The 15,861-nt window shown below is 35.3% G+C and overlaps 1 protein-coding gene across 4 annotated transcripts in view; it reads left to right on the plus strand.

Annotated features, from left to right (window-relative positions):
- FSIP1 (fibrous sheath interacting protein 1) overlaps nucleotides 1–15,861 on the plus strand; it is a 90,184-nt gene that overhangs the window by 20,060 nt on the left and 54,263 nt on the right. For all 4 annotated transcript variants that reach the window (XR_012042983.1, XM_072864403.1, XM_072864402.1 and 1 more), the window contains exons 10-11: nucleotides 220–384; nucleotides 7,313–7,450. Coding sequence is in view for 3 of the 4 variants with exons in the window: in XM_072864403.1 (XP_072720504.1) it covers nucleotides 220–384; nucleotides 7,313–7,450 (303 nt within the window). In the remaining variant the exon portion in view is untranslated. The remainder of the gene's footprint in view (nucleotides 1–219; nucleotides 385–7,312; nucleotides 7,451–15,861) is intronic.

Consider the following 15,861-nt stretch of genomic DNA (forward strand, 5'->3'; position numbering starts at 1 on the left):
GAAAAATGTATGCCTCTAATTGTTCTGTCTATATTTGCTTTTGAGTGTGCTTGGTGCATGAATATTGGCAGATTTCAGCTATATACCGAGATGGATGAAAACTTACATTTTATTCTTAAGTATGGCTTATTTGAAAAATAAATACACTAATGTGTAACTGCCTTTAAAGTCTGTTTCTTTTGGGAATGAGGATTAAATATTTTCTGTATCTTTCAATAGGAGGGTGTATCTGACTGGGTAGCACGGGGAGAAGGGTACACACCTGAACCAATGGAATTTCATCACCTAAATGAGATAGACATTAAGCTTCAAGTACTACTATCTGATGGGGTTTTTTCTGCGATTTCCAGCTCTTGCGCAAAACCTCCAAGCCAGATTTATCAGGTATATTACGGAACAGAGTTTATGTTGTAGGTTTGTTGTTTGAAGTGTGTGTTGAGATCTGTTGTAAATGAAAATACAGCATGCATCCATATTTGTATTTTTTGCATTTTTCTTTAGTTATTTTCTATTTGTTTTCAAAGTATATGTGTTAAAGAATGAAGTGAAATCTTTGGCTATAGAAATCGTACAGAAAAATAGTATGTTGCTATTTTGAGTGGTATATAATTCAAGGACTGTCTTGTTTTTAACATTTGTTGATTCCACACTTTCAACAAGAAATTTCATATGCAGGAATTGGTAACTCCAACATTTTTAACTGCATGAGGGCCTCAGTGGTTTTGTCAGCATAGTAACACATTACCCATGATAATTCATCTTGGGGAATTAGAATTAGATTCCTTCTTATCTCAGGATGCCAAAACTGCCTCTTCATTTATGATCTGAAAGATAAAGCAATTATCAATAAGCAATGTTAAAAGACTGTAGAAAATCGATTTAAGTTGTATGTCCCTTGTTTTTAATGGCCTTTGTCTTTTTCCCTTGCCAGCAGTATTAAGAACCTTTGGGATCTCAGCCTTGAGAAATGGTTGTTTGAATTTTGTACATAGAAGACTCCAATTTATCCCATACCCCAGTAATGTTGCCCCTGATATAATGGGGGAAATACAACATAAAATACCATAATTCCTATTTTGCACTAATTTGCACAAAACTTGTTTACTTCTGTAAGATTTACAGTTTTTAGCCAGAACGGGTATATCAGAGGCCCTGTAAGAGTGTACGTTGGCAAAACTATGTTTTTAGTTACCAATGTACAAGAAATAGCTCTTTGAATGGCTAAAATAACTATGGGATTTTTTTCTTTTTCTAAACAGCACTTTAATGTCATTTTTTGTATTGACTTCTTTCTGAACTTCAGGTTTTGTTTTACCTATAGTAGTATTTTCTGTTGCTCTGACATTTCCAGAGGAGTGGCATTTTGATGTTGATCATTTACCAACTGGGGTTTAAAGTGTGAAACAGCGACTCCCTCTATAGAATGAATAATCACTTACGCAAATGCAGTTGTTACCCAATAATTTCAGGTTCACGGACCTGAGCTTGCCAATGATTGCTGGATCTTGTGTTCACTGTTATGAGACATCAGACTCAAGTTAGTGCGACTGCCTATGATAATGAACACACTGGGAATGTTTGTCTAAGTGGTTGTTGCTGCTTACTTTTCAGGTAAAAGCTCGGAAGTATTTGAATACAAATTTGCGTTTATGTGTATGCTTATTGAAGAGTAATGCATTATCTTTTTGAATAATATTAAACTTAACAACCAAAACCAGATAGTTAATTCCATAAATTACCCTTCATTAGTGAAAAAGCAAGATGCCCTTCAACTTTGTTTTGCAGAATAGAAAAGGTTTTTAGACATTGTAGTTGCAGGAAACACTTACAGGATTCCATTTGTCGTTTTTTGTTTTGTTCAGATAAATTTAAACATGTGAGCCATTTCAATGAAAGCTACCAAAGCATGGGACTATTTAAAGGTGGCTTTATAAATGTAGAGAAAGAGCTAAACAGAATAAATATAAGTTGAAGTAAGCAGGAGGCTTTAGTTATTTAAAACTGGGCTTAGAAGGACACGTTGCATAAATCCAAAACTAATTAAGAAAAAATCACAACAAAACAAACAACAAGAGCAAAGCATCCCACTCTGCAGCTAGCTAATTCCAGAAGTGTCTTGATTTCCAGGTGCCTTCCCAAAATCCCCTAGGTGCCTTCATTCCTGCTTCTCTGCGTGTCCAGAGCTGCTGCTCTCAGCAGAGGACAGGGTGTCTAGTGGCTGCCTTAGTTGCATTGTGATCCAGACTTTAGACAAATCAATGTTAAGTTCTTCATGAAGCCTGATTTGATAGGTGCAATCTGATTGTATCTGGCGCTGTGACATGACTGGGCTTGTTTATATTTACATAGAATTTCAGCTGCTAAATTTTTTTTAATGGGAAGTGGAGGAGACAATAGTTGTCTCAACTTTCAGGAACTTGACTGCTTACTGTGGAAGCTTCATACCAGGTCTAGCCTTTAGTCCTATGTTCTTGGTTATGGTTATTTTTGTTTTGGTAGGTAAATAATCACTCTTCAATTCATACGTAGAGCAATAACAAGAGGTCAAGTTCTGAATTTGGTTATGCGAGTTCATTCTCAACACATTTTGTTTTCAAAGTCCTTTAACAGTTGCTTTTTCAAAAAAACAGGAAGTAACATGCAGCAGTAGCTGAGAAATTAGTGAGTATTTTGAGTTTAGAGAGCTTCCTGTCAAAAGACATGAAAAATGACTTTTTTTTTACAAGTAGTTGTTCTAAGTTCATTGCTGCTCATGGTCTTTTTAAAACAGCCTTGTTTATCACGATCAATATCCCTTAATATTGTTATAAACTGGAAGTTTTAATGAATTTGCTTTTTAAAAAACTTGTTATTATTCTTGAAGCATCAGTTCTGATATCAGAAAACAGGTGGGTCACAGAGCAATATCAGAATTCTTTGTACTGAATGTCTTTTGGAACCTGATCAAAGGCAACTGATACCTACACAGAAAGGGTCTGAAGAAATTAATTGAATTATGCTTTTGCTAAAAGAAGATCTTGTTTTGTGATATGTTAGCATGAATGCCACATGCAAGACAAAGGCAGAGGGAGAGTCGAGTATGGTATAATGCATTAGTGATGGGCAACATAGGTAAAAATTGTTAGTGTGTAAATCATCTGCTTGGATTTTCATTTAGCATTTTAGCAGTAATTAAGAGTTGCATATCATAAAGCTGCACATTCTTTTCTTCCAAGAATTGCATTAGATACAACTTTCAAAATGCAAACACTTAATCACCACTGGCTCAATGGGAGAGCTGCTTTTTGCCACTGGTAGATACTTTGGCAGGATATAGGATCTATGCTCTGACTCTGAAATCTTTAACAACTGGCTTCAATTATCCTACAGTACCATAGCTGAGCTGTTACAGAGGAGCATACAGATTCATCTTTTTGTGCAATGAGTCCAGCTGGATTCAGAATGCTTTTCCATGACTAATGTTCTCTTTTACATGGAAATGTTTCTCATCAGAACTGTATTTCTCTCTGAAACATTTCTTTGTTCTGGTGCCAACTTAATTAAATACTTAAAAATGCTTCTATCTTACTTAATATTTTTGGGAAGAGCAAATAAGTTGAATGTAATCCTGGAAGAGACAGCAAAATGGTAGGATGAAGAATATGAAGTGTAAGACTGTGTGATGAGTACAGTTACCAGCTTGAAAAACTGGAAAACTACCTGAAAATAAAAGGAAATGGAGATAGTGTTTAAAGAAACAATAATATCTGTCTGCTTGATTGTCTTATAAAGATAATTACTTTAATGTTGTGTATTACCTTGATGAGTTCTTTCATACCTGATTGGGTTTCTTTTATCAGAAAAATATTCCATTTTTCAATTATAGCAGTAGACCATAGTTAATAGTTTTTTAAACTAAATAAATACTCAAGATGATAAAAAATTCTGAAGATACACTAATGTTTCAATTAATAAACTCTTTGATAGCCTATACTCTATGCCTGTACTTCACCAAAACAGATGATTTTGACAGGTATCTCTGTTTCAGGGCATGGTTAGAAGCAGGTTAATAAGCTGATCAGCCAGTTCTGTGGCTCAAGAAGATTGTATGACACTAATAGCTTTCATTAGGTGGGATTTTGTTTTTATTTATTTATAGAATTTTGGAGAAAAGGGTGTGCAACAAATAGTTTTAGCCATTTCAAATACTGGATATTTCTGTTTTGCATTACGATCGTTACAGCTTTGGCTGTTGCTAAGTACTTATATCTTTCCTTGTGTAACATATCTAACAGTTCTATTTTCTACCTTATCTTTAAGATTTTTAGATCTTATGAATCTCAAATGGACTTCCAGTACCTACACGTGCTATATAATTGAAACATAAAATGTTTTGAAGCATTTGAAACATTGACAATAAAATGTTTTCTGTGATATAACACTTCCTGTGTTTATTTCATGATATCTTGAGAAAAATATTAAAAAATTAGTAAGTAGGGAAAAGTCTTAACTTTGCTCATGTGGTGTGAGTTCTGATCAGTTACTATTCAGGGATGAGAGAAATGAGACTGTAAGAACTGCTTTCTGTGAAAGCAGCAGCTTAATGCTCCACAGTGGTCAGATATCAAACAGACTATTAGGAACAATTATGAAAGGAATACAGGATGAAGCAGAAAATATCAGTGTGCTGCTGTACACATCTGTAGTGCACCATATAGCTTGACTATTGTGCAGTTGTGGTCCCCACATCTCATAACCAGTACAGAAAAAATGGAAAACTGGTTACCAGAATGCTCAGAAGTGTAGAATGGTTTCTATGCAAGGAGTGACTTACACAGAGACATTCTTCAGTTTGGAAAAAAGGATTAAGAGGGAATGTGTTTGAAGTGTGCAAAATCATGCTGATCAGAGAGAGAGTAAATAGCATCTCATCTAAATAGAATTATATCAGTTGTGGATGTTGACATTGGAGAAATATTGAAACAAGTACTTTTTACTTCTGTTTTCTGGCAAATGTTCATAGTTCAAGTTTTATTCAGCACTCTCTGGTAAGAATTGTTTAGCTATCATGGTAGAGAAGTTTATGGAGAGGTTTTAGTCATCATGTTTATCTGAGTTAAGAATTTCTTTTGATAGAACAATATTGTCTTACTAGAGAAGCAACCAGGCTTAAAATCATACTGAGTGTGATAAAAGGAAAAGTAACTTATGATACATAGTTTTCCTAAAGTTTGAAGAGGTTGCTCATAAGTGTTTGCAGCAGCTGAGCTGTCTGTAAAATGAAATGTATGCCTGACTATTTGAAAGACTAGGACAGAGATCTGCATAAAGCTTTGCTTCAGAAGTATGTGTGGAAAAGAAAGTAAAAAATTAGAAGGTAGTAACTTTTTTGATTTTGTGACTCCTCTCACTGTCACCTTTTTAAATCTAGCTGGTATTGCAGCAATAATATTTTCAGAGATGCTGTTTGCAGTTTGAGGTCTGTTCTTCATTGAAGGCTGAGTTCATATAAAAATATCAACAAGTAGTCCATGCATACAACCCCTGAAATAAAATACTGGGAATTGTAATATAGTATTTAGTGACTTCTCAGTACCACTAGTTGCATACTCTTATATGTGTATTCATAACACTGCTTTTTGAAACAAATCATAACTGCAGCTCTGATCCATGCTGAGCACTAACTGCTCACAGGGCAATGTCTGTATATGCACAGATCAAAAGATTGGATTTAGAAATGTAACTGCAAAAATAGGTATAACTTTTTTTTTTTTAAAGAAAAAGAAATATGTTGCCATCATCTTCCTCCCTGCCCTTCCTTGAACAATTTCACTTGCGTTAAAATCGCTGGAAGAACAAAGCCATGTAAAAGCAGTTCCTCTTATTAGAGGGAGCTTCAGTTGTTATACTTCGAGCTGGTTTGCCAGCTCTATATTTATGTTGCAGATATAAAGGTCATATCCTTGTTTCATGTATTAATAAACACAAGTTAAATAAGTCCTTTGGTTTTTTATGTTCTGTATAGATGTCAGTCTTTTCTTGCCATTGGGCATCATATTTAATTAAAAAACCTCTCTCTGTATTTACAAGCCTAGCTTTAGACACTCAATATTAAGAATTTGGCTTTAGGTGGCCTACCTTAAACTTCACTCCAGTTTGGAGAGATTCTAGTTATTAACAGATGGTGCTGTTTATCTCTCTCTCTGTTATAGGAAAATTTACTAGCATTGCGGTACTCCCAACTATTGCTGATAGTAAATATATGTTCAAAGATTTGTACTGCATTAAAATAAGTTTATTTTCAGGCAACTAATAGTTTGGTTTAAATGTCAGAACTCATAGATTTGTTTGATGTTTAGAAAAAGTTGTTTACAGATGCTCGCAATTTTTTATATATTGTGGTTGAGAAATTTTCCGTTGAATGTTAAATTGCAAAGGTTGTTTTTCTTCCCAATTAGACACGCTACTTAATTCTTTTCCTTGTCTGTGTTTATTAAGATTGCTTGAGCTGCTTCTGAAAATAAGAATGAATAGAGTATGTTTTTATTAAATGGTTGCTCGTGTTCCTTTGGGTTGAATTGACTAACAGGGAGGTTTTTGGTTGTTTTTTTCCCCTCTACCATTATTCAGATTCCTTGGGTTCTTCTATAGGATCTTTGGTGTGCAAGAGAAAGCCCTGTTTTTTTCCAATTACAACATAACTTTGCTTTTTTGCCAATACTTGTAATTCTTAATGATCTAAATTATGTGTAATATTGAACCTTGAATGTATTCAGGACTGATACAAACTTCAGAATCTGATCCAAAGCTACTGAAGGATGTGAGAATGTGTAACTCAAATCTTTAATAATGGTTGTGCATCTAACTCCAACTTACAGAGAGAGGGTTATTTCTCATTTACTGTGATATCTAGTAAACAAAACCTACAGTCATTTCAGTTCAGTTCTTCCTTTCCCTTCTGGCCTAACTGATCCCAGTATGGTTAATAGGAGCAAGCTTTGAACCCTTCATTCAGTCTCCCTGATTCTCAGTGCATTTTTATTGTTGTAGTAGAATTTGAGCATCAAAGTATTAGCTCTGGAGACTAAGAAATTAGTCTTAAAATGCAAAGGGGAATAATTCTTTTACTGGAGTAAGTCCAGCCTGATGATTAGCTATTGTATTTGTATTTGAAAATGTGCATAATGAAAATTATGCATTTGCCAAATTTGAAATTGACACATTATTCTAAACATTTCAATGTTTTGCTGATAGAAATCAAAAGAATGTTCGTCTGGCTTTGAAGCAATATAAAGTAATGTGTTTAATTTCTACCTATTCTTCCTTTTGTCAGGAGTCTCTGGTTTATGCAAACAGAAGCCTAGAAGCAGTTCCAGGTGAAAAGGTTCTGCGAGACAATAAGGAACAACGTGATCAACAAAATCGCCTGAAAGAAATAGATCATCAGCTGAAATCCCTAGAGAGAAATCTTGTAAGTCTCCTATTTTTGTCGTATTTTTTTTCCCCCTCAGTTTGAAAACTTTGGAGTTTATCATTCTGTGTGTCCTAAAATAAAATCAAATTCTGCAACCTTGTGTAAATTCCTGAAGGAATCCTCAAAGAAATATACAAGCAAAAGTCTCAAATAATTTTTCTTAATCTGGGAAACATATTTTTCAGTCGTAATGCATGTTTCCTATTAACATAGTGTCTTTCAAAGTGAAAGAAATTATTCTCATCTCTTCCTCCCCAGAAGGGGATAGCATAAAGAATCATATATAAATACATCCTAAAAGGATTTTTTTATGGCTCATATAATTCATTGTTCTTTGAAGGACCAGGTCTGGTGGGAATGTTGTATACACTAAGTTATTGTGTAATTTAGTTTTGCTGAATTCATTTAGTGTATTTTTGTAATTTAATTTTCATTTAATACATGAATTTCATAGGTGCAAGGACCTTTAGGAGCATGTAAGTAAAATGGTAGTAAAAAATCATTATTGTTTTAGAGTAAGGACATCACATCTCATCCTTATTGCTGCTTTGAGAAAAGGCAACTTAAAATCCACGAGGATCCTATTGTTAACCTAGTAGGCAGAGATTATGTTTATTTCTAAGTCATAGAGCTAGGACTGACAAATGAAAACTTACGTGCCTCTCTCAAGTAATATATTACTATTCTTTTCTCTTTCAGTGAAATTTATTACATTATTCTCAAGTTACAATATGGAAATTTAACTAAAAACTAGTGACAGGGGAACCTCAAGGACTTCAGGAATCTTTTACTCGTTTTTAAATATACACTGTAAACGTGCTGTTTGATCTGTGCTGAAAGAGCTACAAAGCAGCCTATACAGAGGAGAACTAGGGAGAAAATATGTAAAACATCAAAAAACAGATTAATTCAAAAGGAGAGTCCTAAGATGATACAGTTATCACTTGTTTAGCCTGAAAGCCAATGTTGGTATTTGGTTTTACGTTATATCTCTCATAGATCTTCTTAAGAGCACAGGAAGAAAATATATCCATCCCCCCCCCCCCCCGCTCCCCTAACTTATGTACATAACTTTGAAGGTTTGCCTTGCTCAGGTGAAGTCAGGAATGAAACTGCTGAAGACTCAAAAGAACATTATTGCATTACTGACCTGGCAGTAGAGGTTAAAACCTGGCTATATATGCATATTTTTAAGATTTTTAACATCTTTGTTTAGTGTTGTTTTTCTGCTTTGAGATGAGAAAGCTTTTGTTTCTCCATAGAATGTGCTATGTGGAGAAGACAAACTACTACAGTAGCGTACAAGAGACTGAAGTGAGATGACAGCTGGCATGGGTAACCTCATGAAGCTGGATTTTTACTAGCAAACCCCAAGTATTTTGGTACATTAGCAAGAGGCATCAGTATAGGTAATTGACATAAGAGGTGACCAAATGAAGGTGGTGGTGACTGGGAATAGTAAGCATGGATTTACCAAGGGTAAGTCATGCTTGACCAACCTCATTGCCGCCTTTGATGAAATGACTAGATCTGCTCTGTAAGCTGGAGGTCAGGGCTGCCACTCACTGGGAGTTAGGCTGGAGGAGTGGGCTGACAGGAACCATATGAAATTCATCAAGGACAAATGTAGAGTTCTGCATTAGAGAGGAATAACTCCCTCTAGCAGTGCAAGGTGGAGCCTGGCTGACCAGGGAGCAGCCCTGCTGAAAAGGACCTGGCATTATTGTGGACAACAGACTACACATGAGCCAGCAGTGTGCCCTGCAGTGGTGAAGGTTAACAGGGTACTTGGCTGTGTCAGCATGAGCATAGCCAATAGATTAAGGGAAGTAATTACTCCCATTTACCTGGTACTCATTAGACTGTGTCTAGAGTATTGCATCCAGTTTGGGGCTCCCCAGTAAAGAAAGGTGTTGACACACCTGAGCAAGTTCAGCAGCGGGCCACCAAGATGATTTGGGGCTAAAGCACTTGACCTGTGAGGCTGAGAAGACTTGGTTTGTTTAACCTGGAGAAGAGGTGGCTCAGGTGGACCTAACAGTAGCTTTACAATAGCAAACAGGATGTTATAGAGAAGACAGAGCTGTAGTATCTTTACTGAGTTACATGGTGGGCTAACAAGAGACAATATTCATAAATTGAAACAGGGAGGTGCCAACTGGATTTAAAGGGGAAAAAAAATATCTCAGGGTAATTAAGAATAGGAAGCAGGTTGCATGGAAAGATTGTGAAATCTCAATCCCTGAAAATTGTACAGACTTGGCTGGACAAAGCCGTAAGGCATTTGATCTGATCTCACAGCTGACCCTGCTTTGAGCAAGAGGTTGGACTAGAGACCTCCTGACACGCCCCCCCCTCCCCAGTCTGGTTATTTTTTGATTCTACAAGGAAAAGGATCAAGAATTTTTATGCATTTCTCAGGTGGTAATCTTTCTTTGTTATTGCTACATTGAAGGAAAATTAGTAATTTTTCATGGCTGGGTGTTGTAGACATTTGTTTCTTGTGTGTAGCTGACTTTAGTGTTTTTCATGTAGTCATAAAAACATTAATATATGAGTTTGTTGTGTCAGACCAAAAATCCATGTAGTCTACCTTTATCTTGTGGAGGTCTTTATTCAGTAGTAGGCTTACCTTCTGCAGTAATCAGAGTTAGGACAAATACTGTTCCAGCTACCTTTTATCGCCCTCAAAAAGGGATCTCCAGTGCAGATCAAAAGCTTTGTGATTCAGATAGCAGCAATAACCGCAGTGGTATAATCTCAATTACTGATAGCACTGTCACTACAGTTGCAAAAACTTCAGCCACTATCTATGTATGCAGGGTTTATGCTGGCAGTGCTGGAACTGCACGGCCATTATGATTAGACTTCTAGCAGGTTTAAAGCTAATTTGGATACAACTACATAACTATGTGCCGTCCAGTCTTTGGTTTGAAAAAAAAAAAAAAAGGCTAATTGACACATTCTTCCTGATGTCAGTTAATTTTACATACTTAATGGAGTATAGGGACAAAGAATTCAGACAAGGAGATAGTGATCGCTTTAGAGGCTGCTCACTTGTTTGTGTGTGTGTGTGTGTGAGACTACAGTAGGCAGCATATTTAGCTCTTATCTGTTCACAGTGCCAAAACAATAGTAGAACTTCCATTTTAATACACTTCTCTATTGTGTTAGGCAGTTAAAAGATGGGAGGCAAATAGCTGGAGGAATTCTGTGGAACTTCAGTATATTGAATAGGTTAATGGGTAAACAGATAAAATAAGTGTGCATATTTTCATCTTTTCCTAGTCATTGACCTTTATATCACTTTTTGTCACTACTGACCTTGTTCATGAAGCAAACACAATCTGAGGAAGTGCGTCTGGGAACTGTGTGATAGTCTACAGCAGGCCTGGGAAATGCAGTGGGCTGCTGACTCATTCAAATATTTTGTGTATAAATGGGTCAGTTCCAAGTCTTGGTTGAGTTATAGCAGTATTGTTTGGTATCACATTACACGCAGACTTGCAACATACCACACATTTTTCCTTGGCTAGACTGTGTATATTTAGAACTCTAAATCAATAGACTGTAATGTTAATTTACAGTGTTTATAAACATAGAATATGTCCTCTGTACCAATGCGTAACTCATGGCCAGACTAGCATTGCTGTGTGCTATGCAGCACCTGGTAAGGCTTCTTCAGGTAGACATACTGTGTCTTCTTATCCGTTGCTGCTCTGTAGCATGACTCTGAGATCATAGCATATGGATATGAAATATTTGTGCATTAGGTCCTCTGCGAGATACTTTGGTTGCCACTGTAAATAAAGAAGTATTCAACTCTGAATGAAAGCAGGTTTTTCCTTCTAACAGTAAAGTAAAATATATAGAAAATGTACACTTTTTTGTGTGAACAAAGAACAGCCTTCAGGAAATACTGCTTTTTAGTTTTGTGTCCTTGATACCTTCTAATCTTATTTCTGGAAAATACAGTTATTATTAGAGAAGACTGGAAAAAACAGCATGGTATCTCCTTCTGATACAACATACATAATTGAATCAAATTTTTCTTATTTGGTGTGGGAATGTCTAAAAATCAGGTAACTCTTGCGCAATGTGGATTGGGCGCCTTGTTTCTATAGCAAAGTAATATTCTAGCCATCAATTCTGTAACAATGTTAGCAGCAAAACTGCTCTCTGCCAGGAAACTGCATGATGAAAAGCTAAACTGGATGCTGGGGTTGAGGGGGGCCGTACGTAGATGGCATGTTTCCAGAATAATTTAATTATTTCTGGAAATACTGTTCGTTATTCAATAGGTGGCACTCTTCACTGTATGTCAGAGGAAGAATGCCTAGGCATCGTTCTAGGGGATATTATTACTGGTGAAAACGTTGTCATTTCTGTGGTATAAAATACAGGTTGTGAGAGATTGCCTCTCAGTTTTGGCAAGATTCCAGGTGTGCAGCTTTTAACTTTCAGTTATTCTTCTAGCTTAGCTAATTAAATTGTCTGTTTAAAATTCACATTGCATTTAAATTTCTCTGTTACTCTTTCCTAAACCACTGTAATTCTCTGTGTAAAATTGGAAATAAATTCTCTGCTCTGAGTAGAGGAGGTGATTTGTCAGCAGTTAGGAATGTTATTTCTGAGTGCATGGTTATACTGGGCTTTATAATTTTAAAATATAGTATTTTACAAATTTAATGTCTGAGACATGACTTTTTAAAATGTATTTTAAAAAAATCGCTCAGATAAAATCTTTTCTTGTTGTTGTTGTTTCTTTTGTTTGTTTGTTTTTGTTTCCTAGGTGGAAATTATGGATAGTTTAACTAAGCAGAATTTAGCTCTGTGTGTTAGGGAGTAACTTACAGTAGGTATAAAGGTAAATTTATTAATATTTTTTTGTGTGTGTGTATAGTAGAATGCTGTATTTCTTCCACTACTGAAAATGAATTATTCAAATGGATTTGTATAATGATAGCTTTACTCTGACCTTCTCTTCAAGGGGGAGGAATACATTCATCATATTTACGGAGCAGACTATTTAGTAGGTGCTGGCTTCTGAAATTTTAACATTTATGGATTCCTCCACTACACCTTACCTCATGTGCTGTGATACTTCATGGTTTCAGCTAAGTCGGGGACTGAGCACACAAAACAAGGCTGGAAAAGAAGACTTTAATGTACTTTACAATCGATATGAAAAACAGAAAAATGTGCTAAGTATAATGCTTGAAGTAATGAAATGAAGGGCTTTGGAATCTGAGTTCCTCCTTTATTTTGAAAAAATTGTCCCCAGTGAATTAATATACCAAAGAATGTATTGTATGCATTGTTGAAATGCATTGTGAAATTTCAATCCAACTGAAATGTATCTGTACTGTGTTTTCTGGGCCCTTGCTGAATTTCTTTTAGGTTTTAGTTTGACCTTAGTTCACTTGTTCTTCATTTGAAACCATGGCTGACTCTCTCCACATTCTTTCATCTTTCAGTTTCCTGGAAACCATTGAGCTTATCTTTGTTTTGTGAATTGCATTGTTAACTGCTGCTTCAAAAAAAAATGTTCAGCTGCCAAATGCGTGTTGCTGAGCATTAATGAAAAGAATTTTATATAGAAAAAATAATAAATGTAGTTATTTTTCAGTTGTGGCTTCTACTAGTTGGCCGTTTGCAATAATCCAGTAGCATGTTTGATGTGTTGAATTTCTTCATGGCAGATGGTAGGTTAAAATGCACATCCAGGCAAGCTGTTAAGTAAGATAGTTTCACCTTTGCTGGCTATATCTGTGTTTATTTCAAATGTCTTACACTGGAAGCTGATTCTTTCCTGCCAAAATTTAGCCACAGATGCCTGTTTGGGGATTTTGGTTAAATATATAAATTAAAAAATACTTCAAATGCATATTGAATATATATGCATATAATTGTGTGTGTACACACACATATATATAAATAGTGTTACCTCTTAGCATGACTGAGATACTGGTACCTACTTTTAAAAAAAGTCTGATAACTTGCAGTAAGTACTTTTAAAACACAAGCTAAATCTAGTTTGCCTAGTCTTAAATTTAAATTTATCATCAGATGTCCATACATCTTTAGGAATTATTTTTTCACAAGTTTATGCAATTTAGTGGCCAAACACAATACGTGATTGTTAATTATTGAGGTCTTTTATATAAAATAATATGAAATTACACACATTCTGTTATCTGAATAGCTGAACTTTGCAGGAAGGTGAGCAATTGGTGTAGATGGTGAAGAATAAAAATACAAAACCAGTAAATATATCAATGCTGTCAAGAGCTTTGATTACCTGCAGGAGCTTACTCCAAAAGGCACGATTCTTATCTTCTTGATGTGGAGTAATGTTCTGAGGTTTCCTCCCCCACAGATATACAAAATAAATTATTGTTTAGTGCCGGAGAAAGTCTCGCAAAGCATTTCATGGTTTACCCTGCATCAGGATGATGAGGCATTTTGTTGTTATACATAATTTTATTCCAGCTTTTTCCCTGAAACGGATTGAATTCAATGCACCTGATCCTGAGTCTGTATTAGGCAACTTCCAGAAAAGAATAATTTGTTCCTGACTTCTACCATAACTCCTTTCTTCCCCTTTAAAGAGAAGAAGAGGGCAAGATAAAGTCCTGCCATGTATTTGGAGAGTAATTTGTCGACTGGACAATCCTGTAATATGGTTTTCAATCACGGTGGCTGCAGAAATGAATTGCTAATACTTTTGACCACAGGAACATAGCCATATTTTTTACTACTTTGTGCATTGATAGTCCTTCTAGGTTCTTCTGATACGCTGTGCAGTAACATATAAATAGCAAACATCTTTATTTCAGTTCACATAATATCATGTAGTGGCTGGTTTCTGAATACGCATATCTGTGTCCATAAAAGTAGAACTTTTTAAATAAAATATTTTCATAACACATTTGGTGCATTTCATTGCACCAAATAAAGGGGAAAAGAACAACTTATCTAAATAAGGTTGAGATGTACCACTTTCTACATTATTCCTTCAGAAAGTATCTACCAGGTCCTCAAGTTGCTTGCCAAGTTGTTGCCAAGCTTCAGACAGATCTTGTTTGTTCAAGTTTTACAATAATTTGTTCTTATTACATGATTCTACAAAATTGTTTCAGAATGAAATGTGGTAGCATTTCCACCTGGGAGAAAATATTGGTGTGAAAACCTTATTTTCTTCATTTAACAACTACTACACACATGAAGAGAGCAATAAGATTAGTAGCAGATTGATAAAATTTAAATATTTCACTCACATGATTAAAATAAATTTCCTATTTATTGATTGTTTTTCACAGTACTGTGGACAAGAATGAAGCAGCTGCTAAAAGTAGATTTCAAATTATAATAAATAATTTGAAAACTATAAATTACATTAAGACTTAATATAATTTAATAATTTTTAATACATGTTATTTTTTAATACTAAATTATATCAAAATATTAATCAGTTAAAATAATAATGATGCTTCTAGTTTATATGGAAAATTATTAAGATAATATTTATGTAGATGCTGGAGCCAGTTAAATTGAACTACATCCATGATGGTAACTGCCATCATGCCATCTTGATTCATAAGTATTAGTTATGCATTGATACTGCCTATGAGAAATCACTGCTGGAATTTGATACCTGCAATGAGACCTGTTTTAAACATAATAGGTTTCTAGTTAAGAATGATCACATTCTCTGTCAATTCAATGTGCTGATCCTCCTTCTCCCGGAATGTAGAGAGTTTCCAGTTAAGACAATGACTCTGCTAATCATTTGCCCCTGAACATGTAGGAGAAAACTGAGAAACGTCTCCCTTCTTGTACTTCTCTCAGCTAATTTTGAACAAAGGAAGCCCTTTGTCTTCCCCCCCCCCCCCCCAACCACTTTATTTGTTCCCATTCTCTTTCCCAATGTCTTGCCTATGATCTCATTTTCTTCTGTAGAGTTGAGCTTTCTCATCTTTTTTTTCTCCTATATCATCTTAAAATAACAAACAAACCATCTTTGACTACCCACCCATCTCTAAATTAATGTAGTACTATTTATAGTCATTGTTTGATCTCCTTTAGTTTTGTGTCTCTAACATGATTTAAGCTTAACTGGAACTGCACTACTTTCTTAATTGTCTTTATTTATAAACGGCATTTGACACCATCAAACGGATTCTTATTGGAAATGTGTTTTGTCTTAGATGATGACAGAATTCATGAAAACTGATTTGCTTCTATGCTCTTATTATTCGTTCAGTATATCCTTTGTCACACCCTCTGACCTCAACAAATACAATATAACAGTGTTCTTGTATTTGCTTATTACTTTTTTTACTATGCCATCCTTTTATCTGCCCCCTGACCTCTCTCACCAGCATGTCTAAAACAGGTTGCATGTA

Source organism: Ciconia boyciana, chromosome 6, assembly GCF_034638445.1.
Source record: "Ciconia boyciana chromosome 6, ASM3463844v1, whole genome shotgun sequence".
Classification (NCBI taxonomy): Eukaryota; Metazoa; Chordata; class Aves; order Ciconiiformes; family Ciconiidae; genus Ciconia; species Ciconia boyciana.